General features: G+C 43.5%; 1 protein-coding gene across 2 annotated transcripts in view; it reads right to left on the bottom strand.

The window, feature by feature from the left end:
* CRYBG3 (crystallin beta-gamma domain containing 3) overlaps positions 1 to 19,178 on the bottom strand; it is a 93,116-nt gene that overhangs the window by 28,830 nt on the left and 45,108 nt on the right. For both annotated transcript variants that reach the window (XM_053308755.1, XM_053308756.1), the window contains exons 8-12: positions 18,390 to 18,523; positions 14,807 to 14,921; positions 6,490 to 6,525; positions 5,207 to 5,340; positions 1,464 to 1,590 (exon numbers count right to left, since the gene is read on the bottom strand). In XM_053308755.1, the coding sequence (XP_053164730.1) occupies positions 1,464 to 1,590; positions 5,207 to 5,340; positions 6,490 to 6,525; positions 14,807 to 14,921; positions 18,390 to 18,523 (546 nt within the window). The remainder of the gene's footprint in view (positions 1 to 1,463; positions 1,591 to 5,206; positions 5,341 to 6,489; positions 6,526 to 14,806; positions 14,922 to 18,389; positions 18,524 to 19,178) is intronic.

Raw genomic sequence — 19,178 nt, 5'->3', positions numbered from 1 at the left:
GAAAAGAAGAACTAGGGGCGCACAGATGCTCTGCGCCAGGTCAGCTAGTTCTGACTACAAATTTGACCTATAGATTGGAATTAGAATATTTAATAGATTACAATGGAGGCAAAGATTGAACCATCTGGCAGCTAGTATCATCCCCTTTCAGCTAGCAGTAAAAATTAAGGTTATGTCTATTTTCTAGTATTATTAGGATATAAGCTTAATTATATTAATCTACGGAAGAACAACAGAGTAGTAAATGCTTTGACTGGCTGACATCCTAATGAAGTGCTTGCATATCAAGCAAAGGTGCTCTAGCGTAAAAATACCACATAGTTCTGCTAAAAACTGAGGGTTCATGGGCCTGTGCTATAGCGCTCTTGAGCAAGAATGCCCTTTACAGCTAATGAGGTGTGCTGCAGGTAGCCCAACTGTTGTGTAACCATGCTTGCAGTAGCACAACACTAGTCTAGAAGGCAAGCTCCAGACTTGGCATGAGGAGCTAGAAGAACGGCTTTGCCCTAGTGCAGGGCTGCACAACTTGGCCCTCCAGCCACAGTTGTATTAAAACTTCCATTATCCCCAACCACAGTGGCCAGTAGTCAGGGATGATGGGACTATTCCATCAATTGCAGCCCAATATCTTCAGGAGGGCTAAAGTTGTGCAGCCTTGGACTAGGTGACAGCCTTCCACAAGCAGATGAGGATGTCAGCCACTGACTATATACAGTCTAAATGACCTTTAGTCTCTTGAAAATTTGTTCTGAACTATTTAAGATGACACCAAAAGAAACCATGAAAGGGAAACAGATTTCCTACAAGAGAAAGGGTATTAAAAGTTTAGTATAGAGCAGATCACTACTCATGAAAAAGAACAATGGATGCAAACTCTCATGTGAAACCCCATAATAATGAATATTAATACAAGCTATTTCACAACTCCCATAAGTTTATAAATACTTAGCATGTTTGTATATCGCCCACAACCAAAGTCTCTAGGCAATTTGCAACATTAAAACAAATTTTTAAAAATTTAACACGTAAAAGTTAAAATTAAAGTATCTAAAAAGCTTGGCTGAAGAGATTGTCTTCAATTGCTTCCTAAAGGTCAACAGGGATGGAGCAGCTCTAATCCCCCTGAAGATCTTAATAGGCGGCAGGGTTCATAATGAAAAAGGTGTTCTCTTAAATATGTTCACATATTTGTGAACTTATCTGATGAAATGCTTTAATCAGACACATGTGGATGGAATGTCAGTATGCTAGATATGACCAAGAAGTAAATGAGAAGTGTAAAGAAAAACAGGATGATTTGCAGAGGCAGCAGAAGTTCAAAATAACCAACCTCTTTGTTCCCAGATTTCACAGAATTGTGAAAAATAATATCTGTGCCTATTTAATCATTCACATTCAGTTCCAATGAAATGGTAAAATAAAAGGTTGGAAGGAAAGCCAGTTTTCAAACTAGCAGTACTTACAGCCTGCAGAAATCGAAAAGACAGCAGGATACTGTTCACTCCACCCCATGATTGCCAATCTTCATACTCTCCTTCCTCTAGCAGGTATTGTTGGCCTTTATATCGTTCTTTCTCATAAGCAACCCATCTGCATTAGTCACAAAGCGCAATGAAAAAGTGATGGATATACTTAGCAATAGTTACAAATGAATGTTACAAATATAACAGTCATATTAAGTGTCATACCTTGAAATTTATATCAACCATATATATCATATTAAGTGTCATACCAGGAGCTTTCCCAGACAGTAGGCTATACTGTGAGACTTTTACTGCAAGTTTGAAGTTGCCCCCAAAATTCGATGCAAAAAGTGGATTTATTTTTAACCCAGATATAAAAATCAGGCTACATTCTAACGCACAATGAAAAACCTGAATTGTGAGTGAAGTGCTCTTCGGTAACTCGCAGGGACTTCGGGGTAAATTTAGCTGATATGTAAACTCAGACTTCCATTTCGGAGGGGATGCGAACTAAAAGCTGGGTGTGAAAAACTTTCAGATTCCAATATTAGTCCTGGATGTGCAATAGGTTCCCAGGAATACACACACATACATGGAAGATTTTGAAATTTATATGTATTCCTGGACCATGCAGCTACAACATTAAGTTGGACAGACATGCTCAATCTGTGGCATTAATGCTGCAGCAATAATTTTTCATTCATTCATTCATTCAATTTCTATACCACCCTTCCAAAAATGGCTCAGGGCAGTTTAATTTTCCATGATGGCAGATATGTGAATGTGGACTCATGAACAAATGCAAGTTATCTTGGTGGCAAAATATTTGCAAGAGTCAAGGCAAGCAGAATAATGATTGCCATCCAGAATTACTACCAATGTGTAATAATGCATACAGAATAAGGAGCAATAAGATCTGGGTTGAAATTCCCACTCTGTCATGAGGCTCACTGGGTGGCCTAGTTTTGAGAAGTAAAGTGAGTAAGGCTCATGTGAACTGCTCTGAGGATATTTCAGATGGCCCAAAGTTTACTTTGGGATTATACATGCTCAGTTTCTTAATTACTGTATCCTGGGGGAAAACTGGAGAATTTTTAGAGGATCCCTAACTCACACAAGCTGAAATGCTCTCTTACCCTTCTTCCCTCTGAAAGAAGCAGCAGCCCCCTCACCAGTTTTCTTCTTGGCAAGCAGCAAGTGTGGTGAGTTGGGTTTACAATCACTAGTAATGTGCAGAGGAGCAGCTGGGTGCAGGCTTTGTAACTGACATATATCAGGCAAGCTACTGGACTGTGGGCTCTAGGCAGGTGTGGGCTCCTGATGTGGGCAGGGACTATGTGCAAAATTATACATATATTGGCTATCCGCATGCTTAATATGATCATGTACAAAAACAAAGCATTGGATTGGACATGATGGTAGGGCGAGTTGTTGGGCATGATGTACCAGTGCTGTAGGCCCAAAGTTTATTTGGAAGGATATACCTCCAGTTCCTTATTTATATGTAAAAGGTAAAGTGTGCCGTCAAGTCGATTTTGACTCCTGGCGCCCACAGAGCCCCGTGGTTTTCTTTGGTAGAATACAGGCAAGGCTTACCATTGCCTTCTCCCGCACAGTATGAGCCGATGCCTTTCAGTATCTTCCTATATCGCTGCTGCCCTAAATAATACAAGCAGGGATTCGAACCAGCAACCTTCTGCTTGTTAGTCAAGCATTTCCCCGCTGTGCCACTTAAGTACACTGGCAATTATTAGGTGGGGGCAGCACACTTTTGATATACAAAAATGAAATGCTAAGTCAGACATATTATTAGGGCAATTAGGGCATATGTCCCCAATCATTAAATTATCATGAGGTATCAAAAATATGTATACACTGATTGACATCTTGACTAAGTAAGTGCCATTGCAGTGAGAGGATCAGAACAGTTCTTCCAAACTAGCAGCACATGGTGGGGGGATTTTGGACTTCCCGCTCTTCAGGATACCCTGTGTGCCACCTAAAAATATGCCTCTGAGGGCAGTCTTCAGGAACATATTTTTGAAGTGGCACCCAGGACTTCCTGGGGAAGGGGAGGCTGTAAAAAAAATCAGTACTCCCCTCTGTAAGTGCTGTTATTTTTATTCTCTCACTGTACTGGTACTTCCTTAGTCAGGATATCAGCCACTGTTTTTCAACAAAATGTTCTCAAAGCTGTTTGCATAGCAAAAGTTATGAGAAAACAATCCAAAGTATTCACAATCTTCAGTCACTCCCACTTCACTCACTCATACATAAAGCAATGAAATCAATGTCTTTTCCTGAATCACCATGTGAAAAATTGTGTGGTTAAGTTTATAAGTAAAATGTATGCACTGAAAGCAATAATAGCTAAATTGATTAAAGGGAATCTTTATTATTATTGGTGAATAAATCCTGCTAGGGATAAAATCTGGCAACGATGAATGGATTATTATTTTTTTTGTCAGTACCATATGTTTTAAGTTACCTCTGTAGTGGGACTTACTGAAATAAAAGAAGAAGAAAAGCCACAAATGAGAGAATTACTACTTTTAAGATTTAGGGTTTACCACAATATCTATTCTACAATGTCATTTAAGGTTTATGGTGTGTGCTTGTGCACAAACTTAAAGCCCAGAAGAAATATTTCACAGAAAGCTTTGCCTGATCCCAAATATTTTATTTTGTGTACTGTTTGAGGTTCTGAAAGGAATTTGAGTCACAGACCAACAACACTACTGATATCTTAGTGAGGAAGATCAGTCCTGTGTGTTCAAATGACAGATACTGTATGGCAGAATGGGTCAAAGAGAGGTTATCTACATTACTGAGATGAAAAGACATCAAGGTTCCAGTGTCTTACTGCAGCTTGTATCTAGTGGTTTTGGTTTTTGTTTAAAAAACAACCAGTCCCTAAAGCTAATTTTAACTGGGTTCTGTTTTAGTTAATTTTAATTAATTTTATACTATTTAATGGTTTTGTTTTTGTGAGCTAGCTCAAGCAGTATTGTGGAAGACTAGGAAGCAATATGGCCCTATTCACCACCAGCACAATACCTTCAGTGATTGTTGCTGGTCTATTTCTTATGTTTCTTTTAGATTGTGAGCCCTTTGGGGACAGGGATCCATCTTACTTATTTATTATTTATTTGTGTAAACCACCCTGAGCTATTTTTGGAAGGGCGGTATAGAAATCGAATAAATAATAATAATAGATAACAGTAATATCAAAGTTATACTAGAGTTCTACTATGTTGCCTTAATGTCACATTCTTAAGCATGGAATAGTGAAAATACAATCACAGGAATACATGAACCTATAAATGTTCAGAGATATATGTATTTTCTTCTCATTCTTTTCCCAACAGCACATTGCTAAAAGTAGTACTATGGTAGCACACAGATGAGCACTGCATAACAAGCAGTTCAGACATGGGACAGAAGGGGGTTGGGGAGATGAAAACAAGCATGAGAGGAAAAGGGAATCTTGAGTTTCCTCATGTTAACCTTTGCCACCTTGGGCTATGACTCCACACTCTCTTCAAAAGAATGAACAGGTGCAGACATCAGTATTAATGAAAAATTAAACTGCTAATGATTATGGTTGCGATTTTGACCAGAGCCTAGGGATAGATAAAATGGGGTTTCCCATGTCATTAGAACAATAGATAGAATATGGGAGCTTTTTTGCCTGCAATAGTTCTAAGAAGGAAGTTTGAAAGTGGAAACTGAATCATACTTACATTCCACCAATGACATGTACTGATCCAATTCCCTGGAAATCATCAGCATTTCTGAAGAGTGTTGGAACACAGTCAACATTTTCAGAAAGTTCTTTACACCATCCTCCAAAGTGTGGTTTCTCATATATCATCAACTGCAGAATGTGAAAGATTTGGGTCTTCAAAATACATCTCCAGATCTTAGAACTACTTGCAAGATATTCTGTGAAGCTGTTGTTTTTTTAATTGCCTGCAGTGGAGCCTGGTTCAGATGTAACAGTTTGTTGTTACATTCATGAGCTGGTATGAGCCTTGGGCTCATGTGCTCTCCCCTTTGCCACCTTGTGTTTTTTAAACACAAGGTCTCTTTGTGTGCAAGAGAAAAGAAGGAGATAGGAAGCTTCATTTTCGGTTTGTAACAAGCTGCAGTTTCCCAAGGTCAGATGTAACAGGAAACTGCAGCTTGTAATTAGCTGTTGAAGGAAAATTTCAATCTCATCCCCTTGTGTATGAAGAGGAATGCGCTCATAACAAACAAACCATCTGAAGTGAGTGACTGCCTTGACTCAAAATTATATCAGTTCTTCTCTATAGGTACACTGCATTGTATTTGCTCTCTTTTGCTAATGGAGCACTGTGTTCTAGAATACAGGCCTCAATTGTGAAGTACTTGTCAGAGACAGAGACTTCTTTAAGCAGGTGATCCATCTGCACTACTTCTGATCTGTTCCAACCCTATTATTTTTAAAAAGGAACCGCAAAAATTGGAATAGAGTAATACCCTCAACTTTTCTGTGTTTTCTACTATTGCACAATTCAAGAGTTTTCCAAAAGAAGGAGGAATTTGAAGAAAGATTTAGTTAACAAGGAGAGATTGTTTCTTGCATCATATGCCCTACTGTGTGTCCTGAAAGTGAATAATTTCTCTAGCACAAAAAGACCCAGTTCAGATGATCATCAACTGGCTGGTCCAAAGGAGAAAGGGTAGACAGGTGGTATTGGCTTGATTCAGATGTCATGTGAAACCACAGTTTAATCTTGATTCTGCACAACATCCCCTCAAGCACATTCATGAGGAGAGAAAGAACTGGAAGTAGAAGCCTGCCTTTCCTCATGTACAAAGCAGGGGCAGAGTGTTCACATGCCCAAAGCTGTTGCATGGAATCAAGATTAAATCATGGTTCTGGTGGATATCTGAATCAAGCCTGGTTTTCAGAGCTTTAAAAACTCTGAAAACCAGGATTTCAAGCCGCTGACTTCCTTCCCTAACAGATTAATTTACAGTTAACATATTCAGTACTCACCTTAATATTCATAGGCATCTGTACCTTTAGGCCACCCTAAAATGTAGAACAAGATTTTTAAAAAACACGATGCAAAATCCGGATGCACATTTTGATTTCCATTAATTTTATGCAAGTCTAAAAACAGGTTGCTCACCTGTAACTGATGATCTGGTAGAGATCCGTCGATATTCATAAGAATGGGTTCTGCGCCTGCGCAGGAACCCCACGGTATCCATGCCTGAGCTCGTCGAAGCGCCCAAGCCACGCCCCCACGCTGCTGCGTGCTATATAAGGCGCGGCTCAGGCGCGTAGTCCCTCAGTTCTTGGACGACCGCCGTGGAGGACGATCATCTAAAGTCTTTCCTTCTTTTTTGTTTTGTTTAAATTAGGTAAGTTCATCCATTAAAAAGGGGGAATATCCTGAAGAGGATAGAAGCCACACACCTATACGCACATAGAAGTAGCACTACTGCAGAGGGGAAGGTTGGGAGGGTCTTATGAATATCGACGGATCTCTACCAGATCATCAGTTACAGGTGAGCAACCTGTTTATCTGGTTCGAGATCCGTCGATGTTCATAAGAATGGGTGTTTAGCAAGCTCCAGTAGGAGGAGGGAGCAGTAGTCACAACAACACCTGTTTCAAAACACTTCTCCCAAAGGTGGCCTCTGCCGCAGAGCGTACATCTATGGCGTAGTGCTTAATAAAGGGAGACTCCGAAGACCAAGTTGCGGCCTTACAGATATCCCTGAACGAGACCCCAGAGAGGTGTGCAGCAGAGGAAGCTTCAGCCCTGGTGGAGTGGGCTTTAATGGCTTCTGGAGGTGATTTGCCTTGTAGATGATATGTCAGGAGAATAAGCTCTACCAGCCATCTGGACAATCTTTGTCTCGAGATTGGGGATCCTTTCCTTGGCCCTTTATACGATATGAATAGACGAGTAGAGAGCCTAAAGGGTTTTGTGCTGTCTATGTAGTATAGGAGCGCACGGCGCACGTCTAGAGCATGTAACGAGCGCTCCAGAGCAGAAGTAGGGTTCCCAAAGAATGTAGGTAAGATGATATCCTGGTTCAAGTGGAAGTCGGATACAACTTTTGGTAGGAAAGTAGAGTCTAAACGCATGCGGACTTTGTCTGGTTGAAATAAAGTATAAGGGGGGTCCACCCTGAGAGCCGCCAGTTCACTCACACGTCTTGCTGTTGTGATAGCAATCAGGAAGCTTGTCTTCCAAGAGAGATGTTTAAGGGAGGACGTAGCCATGGGCTCAAAGGGAGCCTGAGTCAGTGACGAAAGAACCAGCGATAAACTCCATGGTTCTACTGGCTTTCTGATTGTAGGGTACACATTTGACAGGCCTTTCAGGAAGGCCTTGCTCAATGGGTGCGAGAACAGTGTAGAGTTGTCACTGCCCGGATGGTATGCGGACAAGGCAGATAAATGGACTCTCAAAGACACGTTGGCCAGGCCTTTTGCTTTCAAAGACGTAAGGTATCGTAGAACCTCCCGGACTGAGGCTCGTTTAGGAAGGAATCCCTTGGAGCGTGCATATGACCTAAAACGGTCCCACTTGCGCTTGTAGTTGCGGCGCGTAGATTCCTTGCGCTGGTTGAGTAGGATATGAGTCAGCAGACTATCTTCCACACTGTTAGATGGAGGGTTTTGACGTCCGGGTGCAGGACGAGACCTCCGTCTTGAGTGAGGAGATCCTGGTAGGAAGGTAGGTGCTTGTAGCAGTTCTTCGCCAGTCTGCGTACTTGCGGAAACCAAGGTTGCCTTGGCCACCATGGAGTCACTAGGATGCAGTTGGTTGGATTGCAGAGAAGACAAGCTACCACTCTGTGTATCAATGGCAGGGGGGGAAACATGTAAGGTGTCTCTAGGGACCAATCCAACTGAAAAGCATCTCCGAGAGACAGACTGTCGTGGCCCGCCCTTGAACAGAAGCGATCGCATTTCGTGTTCTCTGAGCAAGCAAAGAGGTCCACTGAGGGCCTCATCCACCGGTTGAAGAAGGGAGTTATCACATCCGTGCGGAGTTCCCATTCGTGCTGACGGTCCTGCAAGAAGACTCTGCTCAGGTCGTCTGCCAGGGTGTTGTCCAGGCCCTTGATGTGAACAGCCTTGGGGTAAATGCGGTGTAGAATACACCAGTGCCACATTTGAACACTGAGAGCACACAGACTCCGGGAGACCGTCCCTCCCTGGCGGTTTATATATGCCTGGGCGGTTGTGTTGTCGAGGTGGATCTGAACAATTTTCCCTTGAAGGACAGGTAAGAATGACTGTAGTGCTTGAAAAACAGCCAGAAGCTCTAGGAAGTTGATGTGCAATTTGGCACGTTGAGGGGACCACTTCCCTTGAATTTTGTGGTTGTCGCAATGGGCCCCCCAGCCCTGGAGCGAGGCATCCGTCGCCATCCAAACCGAAGGGGAGGGGGATCGAAAGGGTACTCCCTCGAGTAGGTTCTTCCGCTTGGTCCACCAGGAGAGCGACCGGAGTACATCCGGGGGAAGTAGAAGGCGCTTTGATTGACTGTCTCTGATTGGACGAAATACTGAAAGAAACCAGAGTTGGAGCTTTCTCATCTTGAGTCTCGCATAATAGATTACTGTATTGCAAGCTGACATAAGGCCCAACAGACGTTGAATCATACGGGCTGGCTGTAGGGGATGATCTTGAAACTCGGAGATTTGGTTCAGGATGCAGTTGAATCTCTCCTCTGGGAGAAAAGCTCTTTGTTGTGTTGTGTCTAGGATTGCCCCTATGTAGGAGATTATAGGTGATGGTTCCAGATGCGATTTTTTCCAGTTTATCTCGATGCCCAAATCGTGAAGTAGGTTCACTACATATTGGATGTGCAAAACTAACTCGTCTTTGACTTCTGCAGTTAGGAGCCAGTCGTCCAGGTAAGGGTAGACCGATACACCCCTGGTTCTTAGATGGGCAATCACTGCCGCCATACATTTTGTAAAAACCCTCGGAGCGGTGGACAGTCCGAAGGGCAATACATTGTACTGAAACACTTTGTCGCCGACAGTGAAACGTAGATATTTGCGGTGGTCGGGACGTATATTGATATGAAAATAGGCGTCCCTGAGATCCAGCGTCGCAAGCCACTTTTCCCCCTGGAGTAGTGGGAGGATCTGTTGCAACGCCATCATACGGAACTTTTTGGCGTGGATAAACTTGTTCAGACAACGGAGGTCCATGATGGGACGGATCCCCCCATCCCTCTTGGGGATCTGAAAATAGTGTGAATAGAACCCCGTTAGCCTGTCTGCCCATGACACCGGGGCAATAGCCCCCTTTTCCAGAAGCTCCTTCACCTCCTGCAGAAGCAGCCTCGAGGAGGGAGTGCATCTCACCCCCGTGAAGTGTGGAAGAGTCCTGAATTCTATTGCGTAACCATATGTGATAATCTTCAGGACCCACCGGTCCGATGTTATGCTGTGCCATGCGGGGGCATGGCTTGCCAGTTTGATCGTTGGCAGGGACGGAAGGATGGAGAGATCCGTCAGTGCTGGTGGAGAGGCCCCCGCTGGCAGGGAAGGGGGGGTGTATGGAGACGGTAGGGAGGTTGGTGTCGATGGGCAGTCCACAGTTTCAAAGACGCTTTTGGGGTTCTTGTGGCTTCGCTCGCTGTGATTGAGGAGCCCTTTTCTTATTATAGAACGGGCGACGTTGGTAAGACGAGTAGGGCTTCCTAAAGTCACGCCTGTCTTGTGACCTGTAGGAAGGTTTGAATTTTCCATAGTTGTTCCTGTACGTTGATGTTGAGGAAGAGGTCGAAGGATGCGAGCTGAAAGGTTTTGCAGTGAATTTCGATTTCTTCAACTGCTCCATAGTGGAGTCAGTTGTTTCACTGAAAAGGCCAGTACCATCAAATGGTAATCCTTCTATTCTTTCTCTCATATCCATTTGGAGTCCCGTAGACCGCAGCCAAGCGTGTCTTCTCAGGGTTATTGCTGCCGCCATTGCCCGAGATTCGCTCTCAGCTAGATGTTTGGCTATGCTGAGTTGTCTGCGTGTTAGGTCTCCAGAGTTCTCTAAGACTTGGTGGAATTTAGCTTTAAAGTCTTCTAAGGATAGGCAGTCCAAATCTTTCTCCAACTGTTCCCAGAGACCATGAGTGTACATTGTCGTGCAGGCCGCATAGTTTGCTACCTTAATAGAAAGGCAAGAGGTTGAATAGATCTTCCTTCCCAATAGGTCCAGTTTTCTACCTTCCTTATCAGGAGGGACTGTGTACCTCTTGCCAGACTTAGACGCCGTGGCACAATCTATTACTAGAGAGTTTGGCGCCGGGTGTTTGAGCAGATAGTCGTTATCCCTATCTTGAATTCTATAGAGACTTTCCAATTTCTTTGACGTCGGGGTGGAAGTGTGGAGGACTTCCCAAGCGCATTTCGCAGCCCTTGTAATTACTGGTAACATTGGAAGGGCAACTGGGGCTGTCATTTGAGTCTTCAGCATAAATTTATATACTGGGTCCTCGATAGTTGCCAACTGTGACTGGATATCTAGACCAAGAGCATCAGCCATGGCCCGAATCTGTTTGTGGTATGCTTTCATTTCATCATTTGGTGAAACATAAGTTACCGGTGCCACAGCCGTAGGTGGTTCCACAATGGAACTGGTGTCCTCAGGGTCGGACTCAAAGTCAGAGGAGCCGTAGTGTTCTGAGGGAGAGGCAGGCTGCAGTTGAGCGTCTTCAGCACCGTGAGGATCCGTTTGCGTGGCTGAATTACTTTGTAGTTTTAGGAGACTTGTCTGTGTAGATGTAGACTTAAGGTGGAGTGGTGAAGTCTGTGTGGCGCAATGGTTGTTCATGGAGCCACACGTTTGGGTCGCAATTGTCGCAAAAGTTGCAAAGGGATGAGCAGGTGCTACTTGTCTCCAGGGTAGGTTAACGCCATCTCTGTAGGGACCAGCTGGAGAAGAGACCCCTAAGGAAGGGTGTCTATAACCACAGGAGTGCCAAGGAGTGTGTGGCAAGTTGGAGGATGGTGGAGCTGGAGGATGAGACAAGGTAGGTGTTCCTCCCTCGGCTTCAACGCCCACTGAAGGGAAGCCGGTAAATGTCGAGCGGCCGCTCGACGTCGAGTCCAGGAGAGACAGAAGAGATCGGGTTGCTGCTGGGAGAGATTCTTCGGCATTGACATCCACCATCTGGAAAGTCGGTATCGGTGGTCGATATCGAGGGGTTACTTGCATCGATGTTGACAGGACTGGAGTGTGCAAGGTGGACGGCGCAAAGGCTGAGGCTTGTGGTGTCGATGGAGAGGCAGACGAAGCCAAAGGCGTTGGAGCTGGTGAGAGAGTTCTTGTTGTCGGTATCGAAGCTCGTGGAGATCGCTGAAGGTTCGAAGCCTGTTCGTCGTCGGGCAAAACTCGTCCGGCGTTGAAAACAGGGTTCGACGTAGTCAGTTGATGTGGTTCGGTATCGAGCACTCTCAACGTCGACATGCCGGTAACGGGAGAATGCGTCGAAGGGGCATCCACGTCGATAACTATCGGTGTCGAGGAAACGGGTAGCTCCTCCAGAATCACCGTCTGTACTGCGAAGTCAGTTGACGTCGAAGGTCTCGACCTCGATTCTGATGACTGCGCCGCAGAGGGAGATGGTGTGTGTCTCCGCGGGCTCTCGTGAGTCTTTCGACGTTTGGAGTCAGTCGGAGTTGAGAGGTCATCATGTCGATGTTTCGAAGCCTTATCACGGTCTTTGGAGTGATGTGAGGGCTTCGAGGTAGAAGAGCCTGAGCTCTTTGATGACGTCTTCTTTTCGAGTGTCGAGTGTCTATCTGAAGTCGAGGCGCTTGTCGACATAGACGACGTTTTGGCGGGAATTATGTCAGAGGTTTTTTCTCTGCTCGACGTCGAAGAAGGCTTTGGCGCCTTAGATGTCGACGGTCGAGGAGTGCCCGGTGTAGATGGGCTCAAAACTTCATCGTAAATCGCCGCACGGAGGCGAAGAGCCCGATTCTTTCGAGTCTGTTTCGAGAAAGACAGACAGATTTTACACGAGGAGACGTTATGCTCCTCACCAAGGCACAAAAGGCAGAGGTCATGAAGGTCCTTGGAGGGTAACTTAGCCCTGCAGCCTTCACACCATTTGAAAGATTTTTTTTTTTTTTTTTCCGTCAGCCATAGCAAGGTCGAAGCCGTTCCGCGTCCGTTCGCCAGAAGTCACCGAAGCCAGTCCAAAACGAGAGCCAGAGATTTCCGAAAGCCGTTCTGTAAGTAGAGCCAGAGAATTCCGATATTTCCAGTCTGAGTCAAGAGGATAGATGAACAACCGAGGAACTAGACGAAGAGGCACGGACCGCAGGTCCAGGACACAAGGCGGTCGGAAAAGAACTGAGGGACTACGCGCCTGAGCCGCGCCTTATATAGCACGCAGCAGCGTGGGGGCGTGGCTTGGGCGCTTCGACGAGCTCAGGCATGGATACCGTGGGGTTCCTGCGCAGGCGCAGAACCCATTCTTATGAACATCGACGGATCTCGAACCAGATCTGCAATTCATTAATTACAGCCAGCTCTAGTCTGTGCTCAATTACAATTACAAAAGGATTGATAAGCTTCATGGCTGAATAAGGTAATTTGTTCTCTAACATCTAAAATTACTTATATAAAAGCCAAATATGCTCGGTGTGAATACCCCTGCCCCCGCTCACTGAGCAAAGAGGCACCTTTTTAAAGTGGTGATTCTCTTTACTGAGCAGGGGGAGAGCAACTGGCCCTATCCAACCCAAGCACAGCATCCCTCCAGGGGCTGTTGCTGGTGTCCATCTTATGTTTCTTTTTTAGACTGTGAGCCCTTTGTGGACAGGGAGCCATTTTATTTATTTCTATGTAAACCGCTTTGGGAGCTTTTGTTAAAAAGTTGTATAACACTATTTGTCATATTCATATTCTCTCTTCACTCATGCTATCAAACAGTGGCTTTAAAAACTACAACAAACAGGGATCCCAAAATGAGAGCCATGTTTGTATGTGCAAAATTGTTCTAAAATAATTTTAAATTCTTCAACATGCTGAAACAATGGAAGACAACATTCCCAATGCCTGAACATTTTAGCCTCCTGTGAAAAGTGCTCCTTTTGTAAACATGATTTTTGAGGCAGAGGGACTTCAAACAGAGGCAAAGTATACACAGAGCATGTGATGTACTAGATTCTGTTTAATCCAAAAGGAATAGGTGGGTAGACAATTCCATTTTGTGCCTTCTTTAAAACTTGTAGAAATGTTAAAAGCTATCTGCTTCACATATTATATGTAATGCTTTATCACTCTAAGTAAAAAGAATGACTATTTCTAGGCTGACATGATGCGCACACCCCATACTCATGCAGATGTCTAAAACAACGCCAGCACTGTTGCACAAGGGCACTCTTGTATGTAAAATTGCACAGTTTTGCTTGTGTGATGCTACAGCCACTGGAAATAATGATTGTTTTAGATGCCTGCAAAAGAACTGCCTATGGTATGCTGTGCATCATGCCAGCCTTCAGGATGCTTTATAGTGCAGAGTAAATGGGATGACTACTAATTTCTTCTCTTAAGAAAAACTTTGGGTGAAGATTTTACACATCTCTTCTAATCAGTTCTAATCATTTCAGGAGCACCAGGGAGATATTCAGACATGGCTTCATGCTGCAGGGTAAGTGTTGAGCGAAGCCACTTCAAATCACACTCACAGCATTGAGGGAAGCAGCCCCTCCCTTCTGCTCTCGGGTGTGCTTTTGATGCAAGTTCACATGTTTTTATCCGTATTTTCCTTCTAGCCAATTGGTGGGGAGAAGAGTACTAAAGAGCTACATCTTCATTTCTAAAGAGTGTATCCTTATCATCATGCTAATGATTCCACGTCAGTGCCTCCCAGTATTTGCTTCGGCGTTTTCAGAAAAAGTAGCTTAAAACCAGCATTTTTACAACCCGAGATAAACTAGAATTTGCAAGACAAAGTGCGATTTGTGTGTGGATTGCGTCCAAGGATCTCGAAGGGACTTCAGGATAGGTTTGGCTGGTATGTGAATGCACACACTCTCTTCTGGAGGAGATTAGGGGTAGAAGCCCTGTCTGTAAAGCCTCCAGGCAAACATATTTCTCCTGATGAAGTCACTGAATTTTTGTTACAACCTAGAGAGGTTCCAGACCAAATTGTTAACTTAATTACTCATTTCAGGACGCTTAATATAGTCTACTGATACAGATCCATGCTCTACCTCATCTCAGTCACTGCTGGTATTCAGGCATGGAACAGATTCAGATGTAAGAGTGTGGAAGGAGAGAATGAACTCGTATAAAATTGTTTAGAAAATCTTTGCTTCCTCACCATTTTCAATGGACGAAAGGATTTTACATCAGCTGCTGAAATTTCACCTGGGCTGTGATTTTCTTCCAAAACCATCACCTCTCCTTTGTAATTAACATCTGAATAGGCAAGCCATCTATAAGAATGAGGAGAAAAATTGATCCAATTAAAATAATTAGAAGATTTGTGTGCAAATTCTCATAAAAAGACCATTGATCTAAACCAGGCCTGCTCAACTTAGGCCCCCCCAGCTGTTTTTGGACTACAACTCCCATAATTCTCAGCCACAGCAGCCAATAGCCAGGGATTATGGGAATTGTAGGCCAACATCTGCAGGAGGGCCGAAGTTGAGCAGGCCTGGTCTAAACAAACAGAGTGTTCTGTCCAGCATCATGTTTTTAAAATGAATATGATGAATACAATGAATATTTATATACCACTTTTCAAACAAAGTTCCATACAGAAATAAATAAATTAAATGGCTCCCTGTCCCCAAAGGGCTCACAGTCTAAAAAGGAAACATAAGACAACAGCAACAGCCACTGGAGGTGTGCTGTGCTGGGGTTGGATAGGGCCAGTTGCTCTCCCTCTGCTAAATAAAGAGAATCACAACTTTAAAAAGGTGCCTCTTTGCTCATTTAGCAGGGTTAGGGTTCCTAGAAAGATGTTGGGAAATCCAAAAAGCAAGGCATAAAGGAGATAACGCTCTCCTATTATTTATCCTAAACCTCTGATATTCAGAGTTATACTGTTCCAGAACACAGGGATTTGATTCAGCCATCATAGTTATTAACCACTGTCTTGGTTTGACCACTAGAAAATAATCTATACTTTTTACTGTTTGGGCCCTTTAAAGAACTAGTAGTCCTATTACCCTGCATACGACTGAGCTACTTTACAGCTAGCAGTACTGACAAAAATTTAAAAGAGCCAGGAGTTTTGACTCTGGTTCATATAGATTCAAAGGGCCAAAGTTTCTCTTTTCAGAGAATTCAAGGAATTTTATTCTTGCTACTCTTAAATGTAGCAACAGCAAGTGAGTTACAATCCAGCTTTGGACAATATGACCAGTTGTATTTAGGGCTGAGCTCAAAGAGGGGAGGGGACATTTTGCAAACATGTTCACTGCTGGGATAAAAGTGCCACCTCTTTCAATCTATTCTTTTGGAGGGGTGTGGGGAGACTGGAAAAAAGGGACAAAACCTATTTCACAACATTTCCCCTTCCCAACACCCTTTCACAGCAAGGGCAATGCATCTGTGACATCATCATGAAGCCAAATTAGATTGGTTACATAGTGCCATAGCATCATTATGCTAGAAAAGTGACTTCAGTATGACAGTGAACTTATTTTGCTTTTGAATAGTGCAGATGCAAATGTGAAGAGGAGTAGTGAACTGATATAAGATATACATACACAAGCATTTGGGGGAACATTTGAAGGCCCTGAAAGCCTCCTTTTGTTCTGAACTGTTCATGTTGTGAACCACTGGTGCATAGCGATGTGTACAAACGATCGGTCAGACAGTTCGGTGGTGGTGATAGGTTACCTGTAAGGAGCAGGGAGGGTGCCAGCCGTGTTTCCACTGCCCGCGCTGTCACCAAAACTGCTGGTGTGGGGCTGCTGCGTACCTCCTTGCAGCCCTGGTCAGTGGCAAACCGGAAGTGCCCGGTGCGTGTGGGGCACTTCTGGTTTGACACTGACCGGAGCTGCAAGGAGGTACGCAGCAGCCCCACACCAGCAGTTCTGGCGGCAGTGCTGGGGTGGGTGGGGTGGGTAAGGGCACCTTCCCTGCTCCTTAAAGGTAATCCCGCCACCACCGAACTGGTCCGGAAAAAGACGACCAAACCAGTTCATGCACATCCCTACTGGTGCAGCCTAGTTTTAACAGATACAGGAACCATCTTAGCAAACAAAGTTGATTCTTGTTAAACTGATCTCTCCCTCATTGGTGGCTCAAGGAAAGTCTTGTAGAAATCCAGTTACTTCATAAAGATGTTATTTTTTGTAGTGTAAAATTCTATGCTGAACCTTTAATCCCTGTTAGAAGGAACACTGGTCACATCCTGCCCCCATTTTATAAGCATTTCTAAGCACCATGTAAGCAGGAGGCATTTTGTGGACATTTTTGGATGGTTTTGGGGGGCACTGCAGGGCACATGGAGGGCACAATGAAACTCCACAGAGCATGATACAGTAGTGTGATTTATTTATTTTTTGCCTTTTTCACATTTTGGGGGACTTTTTGCCCTTTTTATTCAATCTAGGAACCTAAACCTCCTCCTCCAGCCTTATGAAAGCAGCCAACAACTATTGATTGCTGCTGTTTTACTTGCTACATCATTTCACAGGCTCAGAAACTGATATAAATAAAATAAAGTTGGTACAGGTGGCCCTCATTATTTGAAGGGATTCTATTCTTGCCTACAGCCACAGATAATGAAACCTTAAGTAAATAGGAACTGGGGGTTTAGGTTCCGGAGCCCAGGAAAATGACCGAAAAATCACCAAAAAGACAGGGTAAAAGCAGAAATAAGGATGAAGCACAGCACTCTGCCTTGGCCACCTCAGCTCTTCCCCTCTCTCCCACTCCTCCATCAATGCCCCCAGCTTTTCCAGTAATGTGTAATCATGCAGAGTCCATAGCACATGCATAGTCCAGCACTTGGCAGCACAAGCCCCTTGGCCCAATTGGTTGGTAAATTGGCCTAAGAAGTAGTACAAAATTAAATCCAATTCAAGTAAACACACACATAGTGTGTGAGAATCAAGGACTGAGAGAATAAATTTTCAATGGATAAATAAAATCAATTTTTAATTTAAATTCAATTTTAATTGCAATTTAGATTAAATATGTACTGTAATTTGTTAAAAAGATTTTAAATAAAAATAAAATTTCTTCAAAATTAAAATTAAATTTAGTAGTAGTAATATTTATTTCAGACACTGCCCAACAAATACAGAAAAACAAAAATAAAAATACATAAGATACCTAAAAGTTCCTAAAAACATTAAACATATTAAGGGGAAACCGAGTCATTATATAACAGTTATCCTCAATAGATAGTGATACTTAATTGTTCAGGTACATAACATGGTCTTACGAATTCTGCTAGCTATTAGGCAAAACTTGGCAACTGCATAAGAGATCTTATCGTCATGATCTGATAAAAGATAGCTCACTTCGGCAGCACATATACTAAATTAAGTTTATAAAAGTGATAATTAGCATCTTACCAAAAGGCTCCATAGAAATGGCTCCCAAAAGTCTCCAAAAGCTCCAGAGCAATAACACTTTCAAGCCCCTAATGGCTCTGTAACGATTCCAAATACTATCCAAAATGGCCATTGTGCTTTTAGAAGCACAAAAAATTCTAAACATGCAGACCAAAGCACTCCACTGTCCTCCTCCAAACTCCTCTCACAACCCATGAACATGTGCAGCAAGAACATGATCATGTAAGGGCAGAACTCTGCTGCCAAAAACCGCAGATAAGCAAACGGCATACTGCGGATAATGAGGTCGGGTACATGTTGCCCAACTGCAGATACACAAAACCACAAGCGCAAAAACCACAGATAAAGAGGGCCACCTGTACTTACATGCCTGCTTTCACGGAAAGAGTAGGATTCTGGACTCCCAGTTCTTCCAAATTAGCAACTGAACTCTGAGTGTAGATAGGAAATTGATCAGTGCCAGCTTGTGGGTAAAGTTCAATCTCAGGAATGCTACAATTCTGAAAAGCAAACCAGATGGTAAGAACAACATTTGATGAACAGGACTATGTGTATTTGGATAGAATTTACCTTTTCTTACTACAAACATGGCTCCTTAGAACCCTCTGGGTTCATAAAATTATATGACACAAAATCAATAAAGAAGTAGGTAGGATGCAGGATACAGTTGTGACTAAGTCTCATTGAAATTAATGGGATTTCAGTTAATCATAGCTAACCTGTCTCATATATTTCAATGTACTTAGTTATAACTAACCTAATCTGTATCCTGCCCAGCAGAAGTAAACATTGCATGAAAGTTATTTTTAATTTCACACATTTTAACACAAGAGCACCATATCAGCAACAGAGCAGAACAACAGTCACTGCAATGCATACCGTTCATAAGCCAAACAAGTCAGTTCCACTAGAAACATACAGCTGAGTTTTCCTTTTTAAACAGAAGAGATTGGGCCATTCACACGACCTACCAGGTTGGTGGGGGCAGGAAGGCTTCCCAAGCCTTGCCTTCTCCCCAAATTAGCATTATTTTCCTGGGGGGAGCGTGCTTCCACACAATCAGCCCTGCCCCATGCAGTGTGGATTGCTCTGAGGCTGGGACTCATTGTTCCGACCACTGGAAATCCCATGATGGTGTGAGTGTGCAGTACTTTA

The sequence above is a fragment of the Hemicordylus capensis genome, chromosome 3, assembly GCF_027244095.1.
Source record: "Hemicordylus capensis ecotype Gifberg chromosome 3, rHemCap1.1.pri, whole genome shotgun sequence".
NCBI classification, from domain to species: domain Eukaryota; kingdom Metazoa; phylum Chordata; class Lepidosauria; order Squamata; family Cordylidae; genus Hemicordylus; species Hemicordylus capensis.
This window is presented reverse-complemented; position numbering and strand designations above follow the sequence as displayed.